Source organism: Zasmidium cellare (genome assembly GCF_010093935.1).
Source record: "Zasmidium cellare ATCC 36951 unplaced genomic scaffold M409scaffold_45, whole genome shotgun sequence".
Taxonomy (NCBI): domain Eukaryota; kingdom Fungi; phylum Ascomycota; class Dothideomycetes; order Mycosphaerellales; family Mycosphaerellaceae; genus Zasmidium; species Zasmidium cellare.
Genome location: NW_022986989.1, coordinates 252,529 through 276,460, shown reverse-complemented (window position 1 = coordinate 276,460; position 23,932 = coordinate 252,529). Strand labels below are relative to the sequence as shown.

The 23,932-nt window shown below is 52.2% G+C and overlaps 14 protein-coding genes across 14 annotated transcripts; 6 read left to right on the top strand and 8 right to left on the bottom strand.

Annotated features, from left to right (window-relative positions):
• Positions 1-72: 72 nt before the first annotated feature.
• On the bottom strand, positions 73-1,643 carry M409DRAFT_37668 (uncharacterized protein; the record flags this gene model as incomplete). Its single annotated transcript, XM_033810778.1, has 4 exons — positions 73-441; positions 500-1,032; positions 1,088-1,268; positions 1,335-1,643. 4 exons carry the CDS (start codon positions 1,641-1,643, stop codon positions 73-75), a joined length of 1,392 nt encoding a protein of 463 aa, XP_033661790.1.
• Positions 1,644-1,915: 272 nt separating this feature from the next.
• On the top strand, positions 1,916-5,199 carry M409DRAFT_37650 (uncharacterized protein; the record flags this gene model as incomplete). Its single annotated transcript, XM_033810772.1, has 4 exons — positions 1,916-3,636; positions 3,698-3,957; positions 4,043-4,255; positions 4,361-5,199. 4 exons carry the CDS (start codon positions 1,916-1,918, stop codon positions 5,197-5,199), a joined length of 3,033 nt encoding a protein of 1,010 aa, XP_033661789.1.
• A 418-nt stretch (positions 5,200-5,617) lies between these two features.
• Positions 5,618-6,854, top strand: M409DRAFT_37660 (uncharacterized protein; the record flags this gene model as incomplete). Its single annotated transcript, XM_033810775.1, has 2 exons — positions 5,618-5,953; positions 6,006-6,854. 2 exons carry the CDS (start codon positions 5,618-5,620, stop codon positions 6,852-6,854), a joined length of 1,185 nt encoding a protein of 394 aa, XP_033661788.1.
• Positions 6,855-8,116: 1,262 nt separating this feature from the next.
• M409DRAFT_28778 (uncharacterized protein) lies at positions 8,117-8,611 on the top strand (the record flags this gene model as incomplete). The annotated part of the gene is made up of 1 exon (XM_033809179.1): positions 8,117-8,611. The coding sequence occupies one exon, from the start codon at positions 8,117-8,119 to the stop codon at positions 8,609-8,611; it is 495 nt and encodes a 164-aa protein (XP_033661787.1).
• An 872-nt stretch (positions 8,612-9,483) lies between these two features.
• On the bottom strand, positions 9,484-9,984 carry M409DRAFT_59677 (uncharacterized protein; the record flags this gene model as incomplete). The annotated part of the gene is made up of 1 exon (XM_033814262.1): positions 9,484-9,984. One exon carries the CDS (start codon positions 9,982-9,984, stop codon positions 9,484-9,486), a length of 501 nt encoding a protein of 166 aa, XP_033661786.1.
• Positions 9,985-11,276: 1,292 nt separating this feature from the next.
• M409DRAFT_70187 (uncharacterized protein) lies at positions 11,277-12,661 on the top strand (the record flags this gene model as incomplete). Its single annotated transcript, XM_033818618.1, has 2 exons — positions 11,277-11,296; positions 11,518-12,661. The coding sequence occupies 2 exons, from the start codon at positions 11,277-11,279 to the stop codon at positions 12,659-12,661; spliced, it is 1,164 nt and encodes a 387-aa protein (XP_033661785.1).
• Positions 12,662-13,000: 339 nt separating this feature from the next.
• On the bottom strand, positions 13,001-14,871 carry M409DRAFT_70186 (uncharacterized protein; the record flags this gene model as incomplete). The annotated part of the gene is made up of 5 exons (XM_033818617.1): positions 13,001-13,131; positions 13,184-13,340; positions 13,423-14,417; positions 14,480-14,728; positions 14,778-14,871. 5 exons carry the CDS (start codon positions 14,869-14,871, stop codon positions 13,001-13,003), a joined length of 1,626 nt encoding a protein of 541 aa, XP_033661784.1.
• A 441-nt stretch (positions 14,872-15,312) lies between these two features.
• Positions 15,313-16,498, top strand: M409DRAFT_70185 (uncharacterized protein; the record flags this gene model as incomplete). The annotated part of the gene is made up of 3 exons (XM_033818616.1): positions 15,313-15,515; positions 15,588-15,945; positions 15,995-16,498. 3 exons carry the CDS (start codon positions 15,313-15,315, stop codon positions 16,496-16,498), a joined length of 1,065 nt encoding a protein of 354 aa, XP_033661783.1.
• A 131-nt stretch (positions 16,499-16,629) lies between these two features.
• M409DRAFT_70184 (uncharacterized protein) lies at positions 16,630-17,676 on the bottom strand (the record flags this gene model as incomplete). Its single annotated transcript, XM_033818615.1, has 4 exons — positions 16,630-16,812; positions 16,863-17,077; positions 17,135-17,407; positions 17,442-17,676. The coding sequence occupies 4 exons, from the start codon at positions 17,674-17,676 to the stop codon at positions 16,630-16,632; spliced, it is 906 nt and encodes a 301-aa protein (XP_033661782.1).
• A 399-nt stretch (positions 17,677-18,075) lies between these two features.
• On the bottom strand, positions 18,076-18,651 carry M409DRAFT_28772 (uncharacterized protein; the record flags this gene model as incomplete). The annotated part of the gene is made up of 1 exon (XM_033809178.1): positions 18,076-18,651. The coding sequence occupies one exon, from the start codon at positions 18,649-18,651 to the stop codon at positions 18,076-18,078; it is 576 nt and encodes a 191-aa protein (XP_033661781.1).
• Positions 18,652-18,947: 296 nt separating this feature from the next.
• Positions 18,948-19,457, bottom strand: M409DRAFT_28771 (uncharacterized protein; the record flags this gene model as incomplete). The annotated part of the gene is made up of 1 exon (XM_033809177.1): positions 18,948-19,457. One exon carries the CDS (start codon positions 19,455-19,457, stop codon positions 18,948-18,950), a length of 510 nt encoding a protein of 169 aa, XP_033661780.1.
• Positions 19,458-19,820: 363 nt separating this feature from the next.
• M409DRAFT_28770 (uncharacterized protein) lies at positions 19,821-20,795 on the bottom strand (the record flags this gene model as incomplete). Its single annotated transcript, XM_033809176.1, has 1 exon — positions 19,821-20,795. The coding sequence occupies one exon, from the start codon at positions 20,793-20,795 to the stop codon at positions 19,821-19,823; it is 975 nt and encodes a 324-aa protein (XP_033661779.1).
• Positions 20,796-21,276: 481 nt separating this feature from the next.
• M409DRAFT_28769 (uncharacterized protein) lies at positions 21,277-22,415 on the top strand (the record flags this gene model as incomplete). Its single annotated transcript, XM_033809175.1, has 2 exons — positions 21,277-21,618; positions 21,669-22,415. The coding sequence occupies 2 exons, from the start codon at positions 21,277-21,279 to the stop codon at positions 22,413-22,415; spliced, it is 1,089 nt and encodes a 362-aa protein (XP_033661778.1).
• A 51-nt stretch (positions 22,416-22,466) lies between these two features.
• On the bottom strand, positions 22,467-23,681 carry M409DRAFT_70181 (uncharacterized protein; the record flags this gene model as incomplete). Its single annotated transcript, XM_033818614.1, has 3 exons — positions 22,467-22,483; positions 22,529-23,373; positions 23,434-23,681. The coding sequence occupies 3 exons, from the start codon at positions 23,679-23,681 to the stop codon at positions 22,467-22,469; spliced, it is 1,110 nt and encodes a 369-aa protein (XP_033661777.1).
• Positions 23,682-23,932: the final 251 nt, after the last annotated feature.

Here is a 23,932-nt window from a genome sequence, read left to right as displayed (position 1 = left end):
ACCACGGCGAAATTGCTGCTCTGTTGCCAACCAACGGATCTGACCGGCCAAAAGCCGTATTCCTCGAATCGATCAAGTCATCTCAGCGCTCAGCCGGACCTTGAATGCTTCTCCTTCGATCTTCATCCCAGCCAACTTCTCTTCGTCCTGATCGCTGCCAAGACTCACCTCCTTCCTGATTTCAAGTCCAGGCGTGTAGTACATTTGGTCGGCAAATTGCGCACTGCGAAGAACAGAAGTGTCGCGGTCCGAGCTCTGAACATATTCTGCTTGACTCTTAACAGGGAAAAGATACGCAAGCAAGACCGTCGTGAGAAAGGCAAAGAGGGAGCTTGTGATCGAGGTGAGCTGGTATAGGTGGGCTGCGCCATTGGAGACCCAGATGGTGGAACTGACAGCGTGTAAGAAGCCTGGCAGATGAGGTACCACTCCCACCAGCCACTATCGCGAGCCAATTGTCAGTGCAAGCCAGTAGCAGGAGGAGTAGACCATAACGTACTGCGAAGATTGCACGCCAGTTGACACCGTGGAAATACCAGTATATCGAGGAGTCTTTACCTACTCGATACAAGTGCTCAATCAGAACACGTTGTTTGTAGACGATGAAGTAGTATCCAACCAAGATCCCAATAAAAGGCTGGACGAACACAGTATATCCGGATATAACGGTCAAGAAAACCCCGGCACTGCTGAGCAGCCTCCACGGATTCGTAGCGAGGCCGAGTACGGCGGTCAAATATTGCCCACGCCGGATGTTGATCCATCTAGGGAGCAGCGACGCCATGTCGGTACCTCCGGAAAAAGAGTTGCCAATGATATTGAGGGCAATCTGGTTGGCAAAGAAAGCAAATGCACAGAAGAAAACGGCCGCCCTCGTTCTCGGGCATTTATCTGCGTCCTGCACAGCTACTAGGAGAGTCGGTACGCTCCATTGGGCTGCATGGTAGCGTGTGCTGGTGGCGGCGATAGTCAACAGTCCGAAGACGTTTGAAATCCATGCGGGAACAGCACCGACGAGCTGTGACCAGATCCCTCAAGGGAAGATCAGCATCTTTCTGAAATGCAGAAGATATGATTGCGAAGATACCGCTCTGAGGTTCTTTAGCGAAACGAGTGTAATCGCAGATGCTCAAAGTTCCACTCGTGATGCTAGACATGGTGGTCGAGATTCCGTACAAGAAGAGCCATCCCAGCTGGCCACTCGGGGCCGGCGGTGAGGATGCCTTCAGTGCAGCAGAAAGATTTTCAGCCGTACCACATGCCCAACCCTGGAGATTGGAAGAAATCACAAATTCGCGAACGAAATCTTGCCAAAGGGGTTCTCGACGACTCACCACAAGGCCCAGCTGGGCGACAAAAGCTGCGAGTGAAGTTGTGTAGACGACATACTTGAGATACTGCGGAGGAAGATAGAGGAAGGGCAACATTAACACGTAGAAGACAATGAAGCTGACAAACTGCGGCAGTGTCATGCCCTCGCTCGCAGGAATGGTGTTGTGTATTTTGTCGATGCTGGGCCAGATAGCGCGCAGGCAAACGTACGTTACCAATCCGCCTTGCCAGGCATTGACACCGAACCAGATGATGGAGAGAAGGATGCGGTTAAAAACCCTAAGCGTCGCTGGACCGGCTTCAAGCGCCATTGCTGGAATGGCTCTATGGCTAGTGACGGCTGCACTTATCTACGGAAAGGAACAAGCAAGTGCTACCAATACAGGAAAAAGCAAGCCTTCCCAAATCAGGAGCAATGTTGAACTCAATGCGGACTCTCCGCGGGTATCGGTTGTATTGATGGGCACTATTTTAGGGCATGCTGTTCTCTTGTTCCAGGCCTCTGAGAGAGGCCTCCATTCGCCTCTGCCGCACACCACATCACGAACGCCCCAAATCAGCCCCACGATACGTTAAACCCGTCATGGGGACCAGTGACACCTTTCACTACCGCATCGGTATCGATGTCGGCGGGACGAACACCGATGCTGTGATTTTGGACACTTCGATCAAGGACCCCATCAGGTCAGTGATAGCGACACACAAAGCGCCAACGACAGCGGACGTGACTTCTGGGATCGAGCAAGCTGTCGCACAAGTACTTGCAGCCTCCAAGATCAATCGCAGCCTTGTTAGCTGCGTCGCAGTTGGTACTACACACTTCATTAACGCCGTGGCTGAGCGGGACGCCAGGAAATTGGACAGAGTCGCCATACTTCGGCTTTCCAAAAGCTTTACCAGAGAGATTCCGCCTTTCGTGGACTTCCCTTCAGAGCTTCGGGGCATCGTCGAGGGCTTCTTCGACTACGCGGACGGGGGCCTACGCATTGATGGGGTCCCAGAAGCGCTAGTGGATGAAGCTGCTGTAGGGGCCTTCTGCGACCGAGTCAGCGCTAACAAGATTAAGGCCATAGCGATTGTCGGTATCTTCTCCCCTCTCCGAACCAACCAAGAATACCGGGTCTATGACCTGATACACCGTCGACTGCCGCACGTTGCCGTAGTGTGCTCATCTGACATCGCAAACCTGGGTCTTTTGGAGCGAGAAAATGCGTCAATCCTCAATGCGGCAGTCTATCACTTCGCGAAACATACGATTCGTCGTTGTCAGTACGCGAACCTCAAGCTCGGCCTGGCGTGCCCACTGTATCTCACTCAGAACGATGGGACTATGGTAGAGGCCTCTTCAGCGCAACCGATCCGCACTTTCGCCTCGGGAGCGACGAATTCCATCCGCGGCGCTGCATATCTGAGCGGTATCGGACAGCTCCCTACCGCCAGCGAGCACAGCAAAGCTCCTGTTATAGTTTGTGACATCGGAGGCACAACGAGTGACGTCTGTATACTACTGCCATCGGGATATCCCCGCCAAGGGGTGATCGGCTCTCGGGTTGGAGGCGTCAAGGTCAACTACGCGATACCACATGTAATTTCCCTACCGCTTGGAGGTGGATCCATGGTCCGCAAGCAGGGAGATGGAACAGTCACGGTAGGGCGAGACTCTGTAGGATACAGCATCCGCGAGAAGGCATTCATCTTTGGCGGAGACTCGCTCACAGCCATGGACGTGGCTATCGCTGCCGGAGCGCCCAATATTCGTGGTGGTGACGTATCAAGATTGCAACAGATTCCTCAGTCTACAATTTTTCAGGCCCAGCAAGCCATGCGCAAATCACTCGAAGCAGTCGTTGAGTCCGTGAAGACTTCTCCAGGAGACCTGCAGATGCTCATTGTCGGCGGAGGGTCTCTTCTCGCGCCAGCAGAGCTCTCAGGGGTCTCTCAGATCATCAGACCTGACTTTCACGACGTGGCCAACGCCATTGGTGCCGCAACCGCCAAGATCAGCGTGACTCTGGATACGATTGAGACTGCATCCGCTGAAGGAGTAGCTGCGTGCTTGCAGAAGGTCAAGCAGCTTTCGTTAGAGAAGTTGCGAAGTAAAGGAGTGCTACCAGGCACTGAGGAGATCGTTGAGGTGCTGACACTGCCACTACAGTACGTCGCCAACACGGTCCGCGTGGTCGTGAAAGCCGTTGGTGACTTTGTGCCGAGCTCCATATCAGCGCCTAATGGCGATGATGCACCAGCTGGACTTGAATCGATGTATGACGAAATGCAGGCCAAGGCAAGTCGCAAATTCACTTGGTCCATGATGCACTCTGCTAAGGCCCATGATCTTACAGGCAACCGTGGTCGGCGATGCTAGTCCCTACGTTCCAGAGGCCGCGAGAGGTCGAATCGGAGACTACAGACCTCAGATACATTTGAATCCTCAGACACAAACTCAAGAGTGGTTGGTCTCCGAGCTCGACCTGGAATGGCTCGCAGACGGATGCTATGTGCTCGGCTGCGGCGGCGGCGGCTCTCCTTACCCGGAACTGCTCAAGCTCAAAGATCATCTCAACAAGGGTCATCGAATCCGCATTATCGATCCAGACGATTTGGCGGACAAGGTCAACGTAATCTGTAAGATGCCGAGACAAGCCTTTCCAGCGTTAATAGCAATAGTCGCTCGTACCATTAAACACACTTGGCTAACGTCGTATCTCAGGGGCCGCCAATGTTGGCTCGCCGCCTGTTGTTGCGGAGCGACTGAGTGCAAATGAGACATCCCACGCGATTCGAGAGATCCTTCGCCACCAAGGCCTGGAATCCTTCGATGCCATCATGGCTGGAGAAGTGGGTGGGTCGAATGGCATGGTGGCGCTAACGCAAGGCTCCAGCAGAGCATTCGATCGTCCTGTGGTAGACGCCGACTGGATAGGTGAGTCGAAGCCACCGTGATTCTTCGCCGCCGGTATTCAGCTCTTGGCGTTTATGCGCGGTGTCTCTTTGAAAGTGCCCCGTTGACTAAGACTCGGAACTCCAGGTCGCGCATTTCCGTACCTTTGGCAGACAACTCTTTCCGTCCATGCTCCCTCCGCCTTGCTTCCCTGCTCGATCGCTTCTGGCGATGGCTGCGCACTTGTCCTAACTCAATGTGCTACCAACGATCAACTGGACGGTGCTATACGGGCGCTCTGCGTCGAGATGGGGTATTTTGCCGGCTTTGCTGCAAAACCTGTTCCCGGTGAATTAGTGCAGCGACTGGGCGTGAAACGCACACTTTCGCAGGCATGGCGTATTGGACGGTGCATCGCCACGGCTCAAGAGAACATGACAACGGATACAGTAGTTGAGCAGATCGTAATGGAGCTGGGAGGGGATCAAGTCGCCCGAATTCTCTTCCGAGGCAAGATCGTAGCTATCGACAGTCGGCTTCGCGGTAGACATTCTTTTGGAGAGGTTGTGATTGAGCACGTTGGAACCGAAGCCATGTCCTCAAAGTCCACATACCCGTTGGCAGTGGGCGGCAAGATTCGCATACCGTTCCAAAACGAAAACCTCCTGGTTGAGCATGAGAAACCTCTGTCGTCGTCTTTGGAGTTGCTGGCCTCGGTTCCCGATCTCATCAGCGTGCTTGACACACTAACGGGAAAGGCGCTCGGAATTGGGGAATATCAATATTGCCTCCATGTAACGGTTCTGGGGGCTGCGTGCTCGCCACTTTGGAGTGGCAGCGAAGCTGGACTGCAAGCAACATCGCCACAAGCGTTTGGACTCGAGGGGGTGAAATATACGCCACTCGGATCCTACCGAGAGTGTCAGAGCGTTATTGGGAGTTCACGGCAAAGTCATGACTCGAATTTGCACGACACCATGCAGTAGACAGGGTGCCGTAAGGCTGCATTAAGAAGCATCCGCTTTCAGCTACCAGCCCTTACAGAAAATCGATCGTCTAGCTTGCGTCTCTCTTCGAAGGAATACAGAGCCACACTTGTCTTGACCTGATATGTTCCAAGACGTAAATAGCATGGCGCGATTTCTAGTGCGTTTTAATTCCGCTGTCTAAACGTGATCAGCAGTAGTTGCTGACAGGGGTCGCTTCAATCATTTTTTCAATTAAAGTTCGTTCTCAGCCTTCCTCGCTCATGGAAGTGGAGGAGTCGGTGTCATGCAAAAGAGGTTTGGATGACATCACTGAGTCTAATGCAGGATATAAAGAGACTTTGTGGTCTCACTCCACGGCTCTTGCCAGCGTGGACCACTCACTTGATCCGCGGTAGACTTACCATTGCAGGATACCATGCCGCCGTCCCGTTGCTCCACGGAGCTTGATCAGTTCTGGGAATCGCTGAACACCGTCGACGACGTCAGCTTTACTGATGAGTCTCAGCGACTTCGCGCAGTTGACGCGCTGGGGGCAGCGTTGAGGAGAGTGCAGCGGCCGGCTGAGGTTGTCTGGGAGCAGCTCTGGGCAGATCCTGCAGTGCTGTCTGCAATCGTGACACTAATCGAAGCCGAATTTTGGACAAAATGGGGTGCAGCAGGAGGAGAATCTGCTACAAGCGATGAATTGGCCCGAATGGGTGCCATTGATGTCGCGCTACTCAGTGAGTCGTGCGTACGCCTGCGGTGTTCCGTCTAAGCTAACGACCAGTGCAGAACGCTTGCTCAAGTTGCTCGAGTCGTAGAATCTCATCCGGGAGACCAAGGTCGATACTTACGCCCTGACTGCTTACAGTGCGGCCTTGACGGATCTCAAATTTGCCAACATCTACGCCTGTGGTGTCGATGCTTTTTGGTCCAGTCTCATGAACTTTCCTCGCTTCGCCTCGAAGACTGGATATCGCAATCCGTCAGACGCCGATCATACCAACTTCCACGACTGGAGTGGTGGCGAGAGCTTTTTTGGCTACCTCGCCGCCAGTCCCCGCGTAGGTGCAAGTTTTAACGATGCTATGACGATGTATACTACGCTTTCCGCGCCATGGACTGAGGTCTACCCTCTGGACAGTATTGCAGGCCAGACTCGGACTGACATGCCGGTGCTAGTCGACGTCGGCGGCGGAGTTGGTCACGACCTGGAGATACTGCGCTCGCACTTCCCAGATCTGCCACAGGGCTCACTTGTGCTGCAAGATCTTGCGCCTGTCATTGCTCGAGCCCAGGTGGCCTCACCTGTCGAGGCTCTCGCGCACGACTTCTTTACTCCGCAGCCCATCAAAGGCGCCTCTTTCTATTTTCTGCACTCTGTGCTGCATGACTGGCCTGATCCGGAAGCCGTGAAGATACTGCAGAACCTCGTTCCTGCCATGGACAAGAGCCACAGTCGCATTCTACTTCACGAGGCTGTGATCCCACCACTGAAAGCGAATTCACGGAACACAGTATCGGACATGTTCATGATGTGTTTAGTATCTGCCCACGAGCGGACTGAACAAATGTGGTCGGACGTGGTCGAGTCGGCCGGTCTACGAATCAGAAAAATCTACACATCACGGAGAAGCACGGAGGCTATAATTGAGATTGAGCTTCATTGAGCATGTGGTAGGACTCATCCTCTGCCATTTCGGGACGTGCTTGGTGTGCAATGTGGATATTGTAGGCCGGTAACAGCCGTGCTTCATATCCTGGCCTGGGCAAGAGAGTTTCTTGCAAGAACGGGTCCCACTCATTGTTTTAAGAGGGCTTTCCTTCGAACAACTATCGAACTTGCGAAGGACCGCACATTATCACTTGTACTTGTATTCAGAATAGCCTATTGTATTGCTTTGTTACACAGAAGTAGTACTTCATTCATTTCCCAGCCTTGCTTTTAGCCTTGTACATTCTTTGAATCCTATCTCTTCTATTGTCTTCTGCACGTACGTACAACACGACTTATACACCAAGACTATTATCAACTGCCCTACGGAGTAGTTGAGTTGCCGGTCTTAGGCCGAGCCTGCTCTAACTGCCGCTTGTGGTTGGGGTTTGGGCTCACAATATCCAGCGTTAGAGCTTCGTGCCCGGAATAGGCGTGGCTACGAGTATTGTGCAAAGACTAGAGCGTCTAGGGGGTGACGGTAGATCTCAAGATCAATTCATCATTTTAGAAATCAACGCAACTTTAATCTAATCTCTCTACGAAACCCGCAGAGGCTTGACTGCCAAGCAGGAAGTACGGCCTTTTTCGTGGCTGTTACGTCTCTATGCAGTGGCTGTGGAGTGAGCTGGGGATAGTGGGAGCCAAAATGTGTTCGAACCTCTCGAATGATTGCTGAGAAAGTAGTCGCTGCGGCAACGTATAGCGCAGATGACAGATCACTGCCGCTTGTGATTAATTTGGTGGAAAAAGACGGGTCAAAAGATGAACTGGTACAACATGTGAAGCGCCGACCTTTTTTTGCCCTGACTTGACCATCTCTGTGCAAGGAAGCGGATGATTTACCTTGTCAGACTTATCAATCAAGGCTCTCGAGAGCCGAAAGCAGGTCGTCAGGCTCCGTGGAGACTCCGCGGTGTGGTAGCTCAACTCTGGTCCCCATGAGAACGGAAATCTCACAGACCGGCTTCATTTCTAAAATTTGATATGTGCAAATATAGCTTGTCGCTTTTTGTAGTTCGCCGCCTTACGACAACTGCAGAACTCAGCCTCACGGCGAACGATGGGCGAGCTTGTACAAGAACATCAATGAGGTCGAGTTCTATACAGCTCATTCATTGCATCGATCACTTCTCTCCTATCTTAATACGCCGACTCCCCCAAAAGTCATATCGTTGCAAACTCACGACCTTAGATCCAATTCCACCACTTTACAACATGAAGCTGACAACCGTCTTCGCCGTAATCCTCCCGATAGCACACATAGCAACAGCCAAGATCACCGGTTTCATGGCGCCCTCCACCATCGGCGCGGGCGACAAAGTCAAGATTGTCATTACGACATCGTTCAATGGCACCAGCGTCACTGAGGTTGCTCAGACCTTTGGTATCGCCAACGGAAACGCGGGTAATCCAGAAGGCAAAGGGCAGACCCTAAGCGCAAAATTCTTGGGTTTCGACAACTCGAACATCAACAACAACATCAACCATTACATCAACATTCCTGCAGACTGGCCACAAGGCAGTGCCGACATTGCGAGTGTCTTGTTTGAAATCACTACGGCCCCGGGGAGTCCGAACGTCCCGCTCAACATTTTCAGGAACTTTAAACTGCCCGTGACTGTCGGGCCTTTGAACTCGACGAACGCGGATTATAGAATGAGCATGGAGTTCACGCCACCGGCCTCTAACTTCACGGGGCGGCTCGGCTGAGACAGAAAGCTTCTACCTCGAGGTAACAACAGTCAAGCGGAAAGTATTGCTTCGACGTAGGCGGACGGGTGGCCATGTAGAATCTTAGGATGTCTAGACCGATGTGTCGGTTCTCGAGAGACGAAATTGTGTGTCTGGAAAGATATGCAGTAGTCAGTCGCGCTATAGTGAGGGTAAATTCGAGGATTCCAGGCGGCGTAAACATCTTTGACCCAAGTCGAGCAACATGATTAATTACAAAGCTCTGCGACATTGATTTTGCTGCCGCGAACATGGAGCGTCTTGTTGGAGAACGCGGCGACCAACAATCCCCCAAGCCGAGCACCACACAACAGTCGTTCTGTTTCGCTAATGTCCTCCAACTTCACTGTCTGAGGAATACTCTTGAATGTGTTGATTGTCTGCACCAACCACTGCCCAAAGTCCGACTTACTCTCGTGAAAGTGAACGGAGGGATTGTGTCTGGTGCCCCAAACGGCGCACATCGCCTGCGGAAAAGAATTCGCAAATGTACCCAGTCCTCCGTATTCCCCGGACGTGATGGGAGAACTGCACATGATGAGATTGGCAGCCAAGCGGCCTTGCTCTTGTTGTAGAAATCCGCTTGGCCATTGGAGAATGCCCTTGAAAGCGTCGTATGAAGCTTTCTTGAGATTTCTGTGTAGCAGTTCAGACTCCAGGCTCCTGTTTTCGGGTCTGGCGAGTGCTTCTTCGAGCCGTGCGCGCAAGTCCCCCAGGCAAGATCCTGACGAGATTGGTTCCTCGCCTTGTAAAAACGACCTTGTCTCTGCGATCAGTCGAGGGAGGAGAATCAGAATTTTGTGCGCCATTGTGTGCAGAATCTTTCCACAGTCTGGCGGTACGCTTTTGCCCTACACTGGTTGAAGGTAGAAGAACGCTGGATCTTCAAATGGTGAGGGTAAACCCTTTGCGCAAGGAATTTTGAAGCTTTGATCGAGAAGGGTGAATAGTATTGCACAGGAAAAGTCGTCGCATCGCAGGAGCAGGGGCCTTGAAATGACGGCCTCCGCGAGATCCTGCGCGTTACGACTCGCAGCAGTGTCTGATTCAGCTTGGATAGCGTCTGTGATAGCCTGCAAAGCTTGAACTACAAGCCTCTCATCCGCGGATGCTGCAGTATCGTTCGTTTTGTAGTAGCTTGGCTCATATGAGACTGCTTGGGAGGCCGAACTCTGACAATACTTGCGGTTGTAGGCGGTCACCAGCTTGCATGCGGCAGCGTCGATGTGTCCCCGTCCCCCGACACGGGGAGGCAGAAATGTGCCCCAGCTCTGATTGTACCCAAGATGATCCAAAACTCTTGTAAGAAGCACCCGTAGATCTGGCGATCTGCTCTCATGGTCTCTTTCCATCATGACCACGATAAAATGGGCTTGTGCACTTGAAGCCAATAACGAAGGACGCAACCAATTCTCTTCGAACTTCAGAATGGAGCTAAGCGTTCTGGTAGATGGCGTTGTCGAGTACTGTTTGTCGGGCTTGTGATGGCCTAGGCTCGCTTTTTGAGGTCAGTCCGGCTTTCCGTGGCTTCACGTATCTTGCCTGTGGTGTTGAAAATGATATCGAGTACGGATCTGCAGGTTTACGATCAGAGTACAGGACATAGTGACCCCGATCTCAGCTGATTGAGGAGCACCTTGGTGCCCGCATGTCTCGCAGAGAGCCTCACAGATGTTCGCACACCAACTTCTCCCCAAATCATGTCAACATCGCCTGTACCGCACCGCAATCACTCGCACGTGCCCACAATGCAACAAGCTTACAATATTCCTACGCTAGTGAGATCGTGGCTGGCGAGAGCGTCAATTGTCACAACAAAAGTGCTTGTGTAAGCTCGCTTATATGCGTTGATCTCCCACACGTTCAAGCGTTCTTTGGTAAACTTCAGAGTCCTTCTATCTGACATCGACCGCCAAAAGCTAGACCGGAATCCTTCAGTCCTGGTCATGTGATGTACAACATGCTCATCCGATTATTAACGAATCGCGAAAGCAGCTGGATCATCCTTCCTGCGGGTAAGACATAGGGTTTGCCTATAACAACGAATGTGGCGTCGAAGTAGACACATGATAACCATGTTTGTATCATCTGCAGGCGCGACCATACAGCTGCGAACCCACATGATCCTCCACATTTGACCCACCGCCGCGAGTACTTCATCGCACTAGTAGAGTATCACAGAGTGCGTGGAAGATGAAGTGGCTTACAACGTCTCCACGACATCGACCAGTCTGTTCCCCACAACAACAACGACTTGCTATATCGATTAGTGCAGGGAGAAGAATTATATTAGAACACTCTCTACGTAGCCTGGAAGAATCCATTTGGCTCTGTTGACGGTCATGTTTCGAGGTGATTCTCATTACCCTTCGCGCGGACGGCTGCCATGGAACAAAAATAGGAGACCCTGCGCCAGGCTCCGCGGAAGCTCCGGAGTATGAACTATTACAATCGCTCCTTGTCGTTTGCCAAAGGTCAGAGCTGAGCCCCTGTGGTCGTTTATAATAGGCGTCCCTTCTATCTCATCAATTTGGAATGCTCAATCCGCGTCATTATCTCATCGTTGCCAAGAATAGCGCGGCTGTTCATCTGTTCATTACACGGCCCGATCGCTGCGTGACAACGGCCGGTGCTGCTGCACGGCATGTCCGGCCCTGATGTAGTGTTATATTCGCAAGACGGAAGCCACACCGGGCCATGATCACCACATTACCATCTTCCTTGCGTACAGCGACTGTCTCGCCCGATACAAGTGCCCAGCGACATTCGCAAGCCGATTAGATGCTGCGCCTGCTTCTCCTGATTGCTCTTTGTGGCACTACTTGGGGACTCCCTCCCAGCTACTACATCCGATCTACCATCTCGAACGATGTCAAACCCCCAAGCACCGTGGGCTTCAAGGACGCGACCACGCACCCTTCACGAGGTGGACAATCGATATGCGTGTCCGGCTCAATCACTGTGAACGCAGCAACGGGGCATAATGCTAAACTACCTCATTCTGCCGTTCCCGGAGACCAGACTGCTCTGACGGCTTTCATTGTGTCGGCAAGCATCCATGCTGGGTCAGCAAAGCCTGCACCAGAGTTCGAAACAGTGCAACAAGACTTCATTATCGCTGCAACCCTCTGTGTGCCAGCAGATGCCGCAAGAGCTGGGAAACCTCCTTCAATCGTACAACTGTTGACCCATGGCGTCGGCTTCGACCGATTCTATTGGGACTTTGCGCCAGGATATAGCTATGTCGACGCTGCGACTACACAGGCCAACCATGCGGTGTTCTTTTACGATCGTCTGGGCGTCGGTGATAGTCAGCATCCCGACTCTCTTACCGTGCAAGCTCCAATCCAGCTCGAGCTAGCACACTCCCTTGTCAACCTCCTCCGCAACGGCACTTTCTCGTCTAAGCCCTTCTCAAAGGTCATTGGAGTTGGTCATTCGTTTGGATCGTCGCTTACCCACTCCCTCAACATCGACTACCCCAGCCTTCTTGACGCAGCCATCCTCACAGGCTTCAGCACAAATGCTACAGCAAGCTCAGGTCTTGCTTTCGCATTTGCGAGCGACACCACGATCGCTGCTTTCGCAGACCCCAGGCGATTTGCCGGGCTCGAAAATGGCTATACCTGCCCCCAGACCGATCAAGGCATGCAGCTCGACTTCTTCGCGCCCAATGTGAGCGGTTTCGACCCCGCTATCGTTGCTCAGGCGGACGCACAGAAAGGGACACAGACAATCGGAGAGATGTTGAGCCCGCCCGCCACTCCTAACGGCACTCTCGTTGCTGCGAATTGGACAAAGCCGATTGCCGTAATCAATGGCGAAAACGACTTCCCGTTCTGCATGGGAAACTGCAGTCATCCTACCGACCAGTCGGCCTTGGTCCAAACTATGTATTACCCGTCGCTTTCGCCAAAGAACTCCGGGTCTTATCTAGCACCGAACGCAGGACATGGTCTGAACTTGCACTTCTCCGCAGCTGCTGCATACCAGTACATCCAGAGCTTTCTACTGGATCAAGGGTTTTAGCCAAGCACCGAGAGAGCATCGAGGATGGCGACCATGGAGACGAAATGATGGCTGAGCTACATACTAGACTCATTGTCGTTCGTGATATTTCGTTACCAGAACAATCTTTCAGAATCGATTCCTTTTATATTTCAAGCAGAAGATGCACCCATACAACGTGTTCTGTCTGACACAAATGACGCTGGTTCCTCGAGTATATCACTGATCACGTACGCGAGCCCATTAGTGGCTTTCTGATGATGCTCGATAGCCTTGTTGTTGAGCAGTATTGGCGTTCCAATGATCATGTTCCTTCAAAGGAACAAACTCTCATATCTGTCCCAAGAGCCAAAGGTGACTCTAATGCGTGCCTTTTACCTTCTCAGAATGCTCGATCGTCACAGCATCGCCCTTGGCCTCCGCAATGCGTTCAATCGTTTCATGATCTTCCAGGTCGTGCACCAGCTGAGGACCTCTACGTCCAATGACATCTAAAAGATCAGTCAGCCAGCGTTTCCAACTCGTATTGCTTTAAAGACTTACACCATGGCAACTCAAACACTGCATCGACGGATTCCAAGCTCATACCCTTCAACTCTGGCACGAAGAACCACACCCACAGGAGCCCGATTGCGGACACCGCTGCGAAGAAGAACATTGTGCCAGGATTTGTGAGCCCGATCAGCATCTCAGGCACAGCCTTGGAGTTTCCAAATCCGTAGAGGTGTTAGCAAAAGAAGCGTAGAGGGTCGATGCACTTACTGGTTGGCAAAATGCAACACCATAGCCACAGAGCTTCCCAGCGCTCGAAGCTGCAGCGGATACGTCTCAGCGCTCATAAGGTACTGCATAGTATTCCAACCAGCCGCCCAACCGACGCCAGAGAGATATATCATAGCAACAGCTCCGGTGGCAGCTCGCTTGGTGCTTGGAGATTGAGACACTCCCGCTTTATCAGCAGATCCACTGATCTGAAGGAAGAGAGCGACATAGAGAAGTGCGATAGATTGGATTGTGATGCCACCGAGCATGGATCTCTTGCGCCCAATCCAGTCGATCAGGAAGATTGCACATATGATGGCAGTGGAGAGCTTCACGGCTCCCAACACGGCTGTTGCGAGTAGACGGCCTTCAGTCCCGGACGTCCCGATCATGGCAAAGTAGCGTGGTGCGTATATGGTGATACTTGATGCCCCAGACCATTGGCTCAGAAGCTGTGTCATGACAGAGAGCATCAATCGGTATCGATTGGGTGCCGGGACCACGAATTCCTTCAGTCTCGCCAAGAATCCTGTGCTCTTCGTGGCTTCTGCTTCTCGTTCCAGTTGGTCACTGATATCCTTCATCTCTGCAGTCACGAACTCATGATCTTCCGACAGATCGCGAATTTTCGCAAGATTTTGCCCAGCTTTTTGCACTTTTCCGACTTTGACAAGCCACCTGGGGCTCTCAATCGACCAGAAAGATCCCAAAGCAATCAGGGCTGCGAAGTAGACATGTAGCAAGTTAGGAAGAATCCATTGCAGTTGAGAGTCGTCGCTGATATGCAACGATGAGCCCCAAGCAGCGAAGTATGCCAACATAGTTCCGAAGTAGACCATGCCAGCGAAGACCGACACGGCCAGGCCACGAAACGCACCAGGTGCGATTTCAGCCAGGTATGTCGGGCCTACGACGGTTGTCTGCCCTATTCCAATGCCTGCAATGAAACGACCTGCGATGACCATGCCTAGGCTGCCGTTCGCTGCAGCGGCTAGGTAGATTGCGATGCCAATCACTATGTGAACGTGTCAGTCAGAAACCACGAGACAGTAGCTTGACACAGTAGGCAGTACTCACTCCATATAACAACGAGCTCTCGAACTGCCCATACTCGTCCAATTCGATCTGTGAGGAAGAATGCCACGAGAGACCCAGCAATGGATCCAAGCTGTACCATCGACGTGATGTTTGACAGTCTGTTGGCTTGTGCATCCGCGTCCAAGGACGGATCTTCCAGCTTGAATTGTCGCGAGAAAGATGGCAGAGTTGTGGTTGTTCCGATGAGGCCTTCATCTAGACCACGTACGGCGCCCATGAAGCCATAGACTCGGAAAGTCAGCACTGATTACACGTAGAGTTGATGTTGCTTTCTTACCAACAATCCCATAAACCAGTCGAAAGTTGAGGACCTCCTGAGGCAGATGTTCGTTGCCATGCCTAGAAAGTAACAATTTCTTCAAGAAAAACATGTTTGGCGATCACAATGTGGCTGCTAAGTTTTGGGGATGATGGTTGAAGACAATTTGCTGTAGAAGATCAAAGACTAAAAGTGCTCGGATCGGTCAGCTTCACGACTTCGTCGACATTGGAAAGCCCGCGGCATGTTCTCATATCTTCGAACAACGGCGCTTTCGCATTTTCGAAATCAATCCTACGTGAGGGGGTGGCGTTCGGTCGCACTTACCAATATGAATCTGTCAATAGTCCAGACCATGTAGTGTGAGCGGAGAATGGCGTTGTGGCGGAGGATAGCGGTGCAGCGGAGGGCTCCGGGCCCCTTTCTTTCAGCTTCGTAACAGGGCACAGAGCACAGGAGTACCGAAGTCGCTGCAGATTCAACGTGACAAGGCTGGTATATTGTGCGAGAACACAAATACATGGCTCAGGACGTGACTATGGAGTTCAAGATCATGACTATCGGGGCAGTTCACATCTCTCCAGCCGAGGCTCGAGAATGGGCGACACAGGTACTAAAGCACATCGGTGTCGGTCATGAACACGCCGTTGTCGTTGCGAATGCCCTTGTTCTGGCAGACCTGCGAGGAGTCGACACCCATGGCATCAATCGATTGCCCGGCTACATCGCACGGATCGAAGCTGGATCCCTGAATATGTTAGTGAGCATACCTTTCTCTAGGCTTGCGAGTGTTTCTCAAACGACTGACTTTGACTCTTCTCCATCCAGATCTCCCTCACTCCATATCGAGCAGAAAACCCCAGTGATGGCGTCCATCGATGCCGAAAGCTGTTTCGGCTTCGTCGCCGGGCACGAAGCAATTGAGCAGTGCATCAGCATGGCCGAGACTTTCGGCGTAGGTATCACAGCCGTCAGAAACAGCAGTCACTTTGGCATGGGAGCAACATATCTTCTGCAGGCGATCGAACGAGGCTTCGGGGCAATGGTTTTCACGAATGCAAGCCGCTCAATGCCGCCTTGGGGTAGCAGAGAGCCACTTCTGGGGACAAGTCCGATGGCTGTTGGGTTTCCGGGCGGTGCAAAGGGCGATTTCGTGCTGGACATGTCGCCCTCTGTTGTGGCCAGGGTAGGCTTCTGCAAGTTAACTCTCGAATCCTGACTGACGACTGTGGCAGGGCAAAGTCCGCAAAGCCGCCAGACGAGGCGAACAAATTCCAGAGGGCTGGATGCTTGACGCCGAAGGCCGAGCGACAACAGATCCTCACGCTGCCCTTAAAGGCACAGTGCTCCCTATAGGAGGTCCCAAAGGCTCAGGCTTGGCCGCCATGATGGACATATTCGGTGGTCTCCTGACCGGTGCTTCCTTCGCGGGCGACGTCCACGACCAGTATTCAGACGTAACTAAGCCGCAAGGTGTCGGGCATTGGTTCATGGTTTTTAAACCGGAAGCATTCCTTGGATCCAAAGAAGAATACATTGAACGGATGGATACTTTGCTCCATCGTATTCGAAAATGTGATCCAGCGCAAGGGGTGGCGCAGATTTACACGCCTGGTGAGATTGAGGCGGATAGGCAGAAGGTAAGAGAGAAGAATGGTATTCCTTACACGCCGCAAGAGATCGAGGCTCTTCATGAGATGGCATTCTCGCTGGGCTGCAAGGCCAAATTGGTCGGATAATCGGGGCATAGAAAGATGAGCCGCAGTCGTCGTTGCCTTCCAGTCATTGTGAGAGAAAGGCTTCTGCGATGTCATCGTGCAACATCGTTAGTAGAAGGCGTTCGCACAGCAGCAAAAGAACACTTGAGTCGTTACTCAGCATCCTCGTCCCAGAAGACCAACGTCCTCAACTCCACACTCTCCCTCGCAGGCCATTCATCCATCTCACTGGCAAAAGACGTATGTGGGCAACACCTCGCTCTTCCATCCTTCTTCGAGTCAAAAATCTTCAGCAACATTACCTCATCAGGAGTCATGTTCGAGGCATAATACCACTGTTATGATATCAGTCTCAAATTCTCGAACGCTCGGTGGTAGGTCGTACCTTATGATTCGGATTGTATTTGATATCCCACCGATTCCAAACATGCGGAGCGTGTGATTCTCCGTGGGCTTTTCCGAGATTTCTGTGTTTTCCCGGTGTTGGAAGAATGATGTCCAGCCCGACGAGGTCTTCGGCTTCGGAGAGGCTGCGCCAGTCACAGACGGCGAGAGGATCTCGACGGATGGGATTAAGGGGGCGCCACACGTTGATGATTGCTGGGAAGAGTAAGAACGCATCGAGAAGGTCTCGATGGGGGGAACTGTTAAACTTACCCCATCGCTTCTTCATAATCTCCTTAACACGCTCCTCATCAAAATTGATTCGCAGAATCTGTTCAGCCCCGGTGTAGCTTTGATCGCAGTGTGCAGTTCTCGCGGGGTTCATCTTCTGGACTAAACCGTGTCCGCCTTCTCGTTGCAGTACCTCCCTCGTCTCCTCTTGGGCTTCCTCCCATGTGCTGCTTCGGATCAAGTGCGCCATGCACAGCACATCACTTGCTCCAGTGACTCGTTTCAACATATCTGCCACTTCTGGATTGTAGTGCTCTTTCACGAATGACCACTTACGACCAGTCTTCACGGCGAAGTGATATTGGCTCGACAATGTGTTGGAACCCATTCTTGTCTAGGGTGAACTCTTCGTCGCATGTCTTGATGTCGGTGATGAGCGCAGCGTGCTCATCGTGCTTCCGCAATTTATCGCTAGCAGAGCCCAAAAGGAGGACTTTCTTGCTGTCGGGGTACCCTTCGCTGGAGAGGTAACTGATGATTCCCGGTGTAGAACTGGGTTGTTTTGCAACTTCTTTGTGAGGCATTGTGGTCGCTGATAGAACTCGTCAGTCGGCAGCAAATGTATGTTGAAAGCACATGTTGGACTGAAGTGGATAGTCTTTCCTTTTGTATCAACTAGAGGTCACGAGAGGTTTCGGTCCCATCCTCGTTCCATCCTGCATTGCTGGTAACTCACGACCAATTGCCGGTGGATGTTGCGCCCAGCGGGACCCCTTCTAGGTTTGGGCTCTGCTGCTCGAAAGGTATGAAACCTTGCGGCTAGCTGACAGAGGTAAGGAACAAGGCTGTAGGACCACTCGCTCCGAAAACGGTCGCAGATGATTGGATTGATGAAAGAACAAGGCTTACGCAATGTACGGATCATTTGCTAGAACTCAGAAAGTGCCGGGAGTTTCGGTCAAGCTGGTGCCCAATACCGGTTTCTAAAGTCGGTCTTTAGTATGTTGCTGATTCCACAAAATCTCCGCCAACGACCCGTGGCCAACACTGACGGATTGTATAATTCCGTTAGCTTCTTTGAATGACGCCCTTACTACCACAATCGAGGAGTCTCCATGTTCACAAGGCAGTCTTTCGCCCGGACTGCACTGAGTCTTCACTAGAAGCACAGAGCGATCGCCTAGAGTCTGCTCGTCCAGAATAATACAGTAATCTCTAGACAATGACCCTGGAGCCTTATTGGCCTCTAGCAAACTCTGGGCTGCTTTATCTGGTGATTGGCCAAGGCACGGGGGGTCAAAGGTTTCAGTCCAAGGTGGCCTCGACGGAACTTTCATCGGTCCTCCGCCGTGAGTGAGGGCTTTGGAACCTTGCTTCGTGGCTTCTTCTGGGCTCAAAAGTGCTTCATTGTCGTTGTAGAGTGACCAGTCTTTGTGTGTGATTACGACCAGAGTTTGAGCAGCTTCTGGATAGCCGTTATAGGTTTCGACCAGGAAGTTGTTGATGAGCTGGGACAGAGCGGATGAGCTGACCGAAGGCTTGACAAGATGCATAGGCATGTTCACCTACTTCCGGCTCCACTCGAGCGGTGCAGATGACTGGTATCATCTTCTCGACATGTAAAAGGGTGATCTTCGAGCACTTGCTTCTTGTCAGCTCCCGTCGTGGATTAGACAACGTTTTCGTTCAAATTCAAACAGCCTCTGTGATGCAGTCTCCCAGGGAGGGAGGAGCCAATTGACATAAGACGATAGCATCATGCTTGTGGTTGCGGTTTCGCCAGGTAGTAAGGGAAAAGCCGAGGAAAGCCGTCGAGTCGCATTGTCCAAGTTCAAGCACGGCAAAGTCTCGACTCTCACGATAAGACTTGCCTCCGCACCCAGTGTTCATCCTCTGAGCTGATCTCTCTGACAACAACGTCAATCTCTGTCTCCTTCGCTTTCTTTCCTTCATACCGCTCCACCGCTGTCACGATTCTTGCCATGAGTTCTTGCTTCCGCTCCAGTGACAGGCGAATGTTGCCAACCATTGGTACCTCGGCGACGATTCGCACATACCGAACCTTCATAGTGGCATCACCCGAGCCACCGACATGGAGCCAGGCTCCATCGTTGTTGTGCAAGAAGTGTGTGATGATGCGGATGGATGAAGTGGGTATGCTGGGATCGAAAGCCTTGTGCGTGGACTCGAGAATTGCCGGCAGCTCATGAGAGGTAAACGAGCGGAAAGCTTTGCCACTCATCCAGACTATGTAGGTAACTGGTTGTGGTAGTGTTCGGTATCGTGAGCTCGACGATGACGAAGCTTGCGCTGGTGGTGGCCGCGCCACATAAGGCGGAGGCACCGAATCGTGGGTGTTCTCCATGGCGTAACGCTTGGGAAGGACGGTGGAATTTGAGAGCTGGCCGCGAAATAATGCAAGAGGTGAAGTGGTGCCCTTTTGTATCGAGCTTGAAGGATCGAGGCCACGAAGCTCCGCCACATTGGGAGCTACAATAGCAACTGATTGGCCTTATCGATGGCTTCTAGTCGCCCAGATCCGCAGCAGGCATGAAATGGTGTGGCTGTGAGGCATTTTTCGCGCGAGCAAATACTTGTGTGGTCTGCGCTTTCGTTGACCCGCACGCAGCTGCATTCTTATACATTGTACGTCTAGTACATCGTGAACACCTGGACAGTGACTCTGAGCCACAGTATTGCGGCACCATCACAATGACAGCATCATCAACTAGGAAGGTCGAAATTTTCTGATATTGTCGCAAAAGGCACCCACTTGATGACCCCAGGCCTCTTCCTCTTCGAGTCCCGTACTCAAACTGCAAAACGGACTGATATGGTTTTGGCGAGGCATCCAATCAACAGCCAATGCACCGCGGTTTTCTTTGCTTGTATCGAGCATCCACTGCTTGATGAAATCGTCCCGAGTCTGCAGGATCTCGTCCTCCGGGTCAAGTTCTGCGTCCAGAATGAAAGCTCTGACTCCGGCTTGAATAAAGTCAATGCTTCCTTGATTCTGGGCGGTTTTCAGCAGTCCTTGTGGAGAGAAGGCTTTGTGGTTTCCGAAGTAGGTATTGAGTACCTCTGCGCGGCTCGGATGCGAATAGTCGAAGTTGAATGGAACGGACAGGAGGATGGCGCCTCTCAACCGCACGCCGCTCCCGTTCAAGACTTTTGCTCTCGCCGTCGCAGAATCTGGATGCAAGAGGAACGTAGACAGATGCACACCACCTGCCGAGTTGCCCATGATGAAAAGATCAATTGGCTCAGGGCCAAAGGTACCAGCATTCTCAAAGACCCACTCGACAGCCAAAGCAACATCCTCTCCGCCTGAAGGGAACTTGGCATCATGAGAATTCACCAGTCGGTAGTCTGGGACGACAACGTTGTACCCATAATGCGAGGCGAAGAAAGCCGCAACGTTGGCGTGGCAGAGGTCGTCGGCGTAGCCAGGAAGCACTTTGTGGCCATTGACTAGTCCACCGCCGTAGAGAAACACAAGAACCGCTTGCCGACCATTGATGAGTCTGGGCTTTGCTGCATGGTAGGCATCAAGCTGCTGCCGTTCCGAAGGTCCGTATGAATGGGTCTCTTTCTTTATGGAGCGGATCTTGTCCGCATTCTTTCGCAGTAATGGGTCGTAGATTTTCAGTGTTGGTAGAATAACATCGCGGATGTCCTTGCCCAGAGGCGGAAGCTGATCCATGGCGAGGCGTTGGTGTTGTTGATGGAGGGAAGGGAGAAGTTGTTGGGGAGAAGCTGCCAGAAATCTCACTCAGACTCACATGGTTTATCGTGGTTCGGAACCTGGACCTTGAGTGTCCCGCTCACTTCACGAGCATTTGCCCCAAAACGCCCCCAGCTATCCGGTTGCCAGATACGGCTTCTGTTGTGGGTGTAGTGAGCAATCGTCGAGTGGTCGAAGCAGGTTCGGCCGAGCGACAAGGAGAAAGATCGAAGCCACGGACCCACTTTTCTGTTCCCCGCACGGCAAGTGAGTTAGGGCATTTGCCATTGTTCCGAGGCCTGGGTCGACGACGACACGCCCTTGGGTATCTGGATCGCCCCTCTCCACGTTGTCCACGCAAGGCTATATGAGCCATGAGCCATGTCCGCCCAGAGCTCTCATCACTTAGGAGGGAGTCTCAATCATAGTCCAAGATCTCTGCAGCTGACCCCTCGAGACGATGGCAGCCCCCAAGGGTCACACTCAGTCGAGTAGCAATATCTTGCGAGCCACCGATGTGCCGCCAGGAAAGTCCGGACTGCCATATGTCATCTCGACGCAGGAAGGCGAGATCATCTACATCCCTCTATCAAAGTCGGCGACCCGGCTCTTGGTGACGGGCAAGGAAAGCGAGAACGCGTTCGCCATCGTAGGAAGCAGTGGAAGCCAAAGTGATCCCATCGGGTTTCACTACCATCGCGAGGCTCATGATGTCTTCCTATGTCTGAAGGGAAATGTCAACGTCTGGGCTGGGGAGAAGTGTCGTACGATGGGTCCCGGCGACTTCGCCAGTGTGCCTCCTGTAAGCTCCGCAAACTAATCACACAGTCTAGACTGTTGACATCTTCGCAGGGCACAATCCATCAATACCAAATCCTCGGTAACCACTCCGAAATGGTTGGCCTCATAATTCCCGGCGGCTGGGAAGAATTTTTCCGCTTCATAGGCGAGCCATACTCCGGACCTCTCTGGCCCCTCGACGATCAGCGGAACCTTTTCGAGGTTCTAATCCCAAAGCTCAAAGCGGCAGCCGAGCAATTTGATATGGTGCCTTGTCCTCAGCATAGACAATTTGGTCCGTCACCGTGGGAGGAAGATGAGAATCGCTTGCCGGGGACGTTGCAGCCCTACTTCCTCAAAAATGGTTCCGGACCGGCGTACTTGGCTGGTGGAATGATTTGTCGACCACTCATCACAACTGCCGAGTCGAATGGCAAGTTTGTAATTGGCACCATCGAAGGCTCTTCGCATCATCACGACAGCGATCTATTCGCAAACAGTCGGAAGCTAAAGTTTCAGAGCACACACCATGCTTTCCAGCTTGTGGAAGGTGTCGTGGAGTTTGGCCTTGGATCGTCACCTCCTGCGTATCTGCATGCCGGCGAGCTTGTCTACGTTCCTAGCGGGACTGAAGTGAGTATCAGCATTCGGTCGAGGTATGCGAAGCTGTACGCTTTCTCGAGTGGCAAGGGCATCGTGGAACTATTGTGCAAGATCGGAGAAGCGTGCTCCACGCCTATACCGCCTGAGAAAGCAGCAAATCTTGATTTGGGCAACCTGGGCGAGCATGGTACTGAATTTGACTTTGATATCTGTTAATATGCTTTCATCAGCGAATATCTCAAATATCATGAATTAATGCGGTTCATGTCACGCTTTGGTCGTGTCTTCGAGGCATCGTCAAAGCGAAACGGCAGCTCCCTTCTCCGAACTCTCTACCATCTTCTCCAACAACCTATGTCTCTCCACGGCCTCCTCCCAGTCCGCGTACTCCTGCTTCTTCCCCTCCGCGAAAGCCTCATACAGCCTCCCAACATTTTGTGAAGGGATAGGCAGCTTCTCATTCTCGTCGTCGACTTTCCAGTCCACGACTTCTACAGTATCCTTCTGGTGATCATGAAGCTTCACAGAAACCGCAGGGCCGAAACCGACGTTGAGCACAACCCCCGGAGCGCTGACTTCGATTTCACCCTTCTCGCCGTAGATATTCCAAACGAAGCCTGGTGTATCTTTGAAAGCTGGTCCGCCGCGAAGAGCGGCATCAATGAGGGCGCCATTTGCCAACTTTCCTTGCAGCAAAACATGATCTGGCGTCTCGCGCTTGACTTCCTCCAGCGAACCATCCGCGAGCTTGAGCTGGCTAGTTGGCCTCTGCGTACTGACAGTGGCATTCAAAGATTTGACATCCTGGCCCAAAGCATACAAGACAAAGTCAATCATGTGTCCGAAATGGATGCTGAAAACCGAAGCTCCGATCTTCTTATCGTTCAAGAGTCTGCCAAGTTCTTCCTCTTCGACGGCTCCAGACATGCCCGCGGCACCTCTGATTGTGACGCTGAGGACTTTGCCGATGATGTTGTCGGCGATGAGCTGCTTGACTTTGTTGACGACGGGCGATCGTCGAGCTTGCACGCCGACCAGTGTTCGTGGGTTGCCCGATTTTAGTGCGATGGCTTGGAGCTCCTCTGCTTCCTGGAGATTCTTCCCGAGCGGCCATTCGACGAAACATTGTTTTCCTTTGGCGATGATAGGTTTGACGGCATCGAAGTGCTTGTCTCTGAGAAGATGTAAGTCTGGAACTTCTTACATGCATCGAGGCATGGGCCCATTTACTTACACTCTGACAGCACAGACCGCAAGGTCGAAAGAGTCAGCATCATCGGCAAGCTCTTGAACCGAACCGTATGCCTTGACCGAAGATGGCAGCTCATAGAATTTGATTGCTGCCTCACCCGTCTCCTTGCTGGAATTGCAGATCCCCGTGATCTGGTACTTCGAAGACTTCTGGAGGTATGGTAAGTGAGCACGAGCTGCCCACCGACCAGTCGCTGAGAGACCGATGAATGCAATCCGAATTGGTGCCATGTTGCTGAGTGGTAATCTTCTTGTTTGTGGAGATGATCGATCTTCGACTTTAGTAGGCCTGCTGTTATAGTCTGTCGTCCTTCATATGCCAGCCCTACTGACTACTCTAAACCTTATACTAGCCCTGTATTTCCGAAATTCCGGTCAATTCATGAGGCGTTGGAATTGGCAGGTTTTAGCCGCTCCGGGGTCGCGATGACAAAAGAAGGGAGCTTGAGCTGCTGAAGCTGCTTGGTCCAGCCGAGATCATG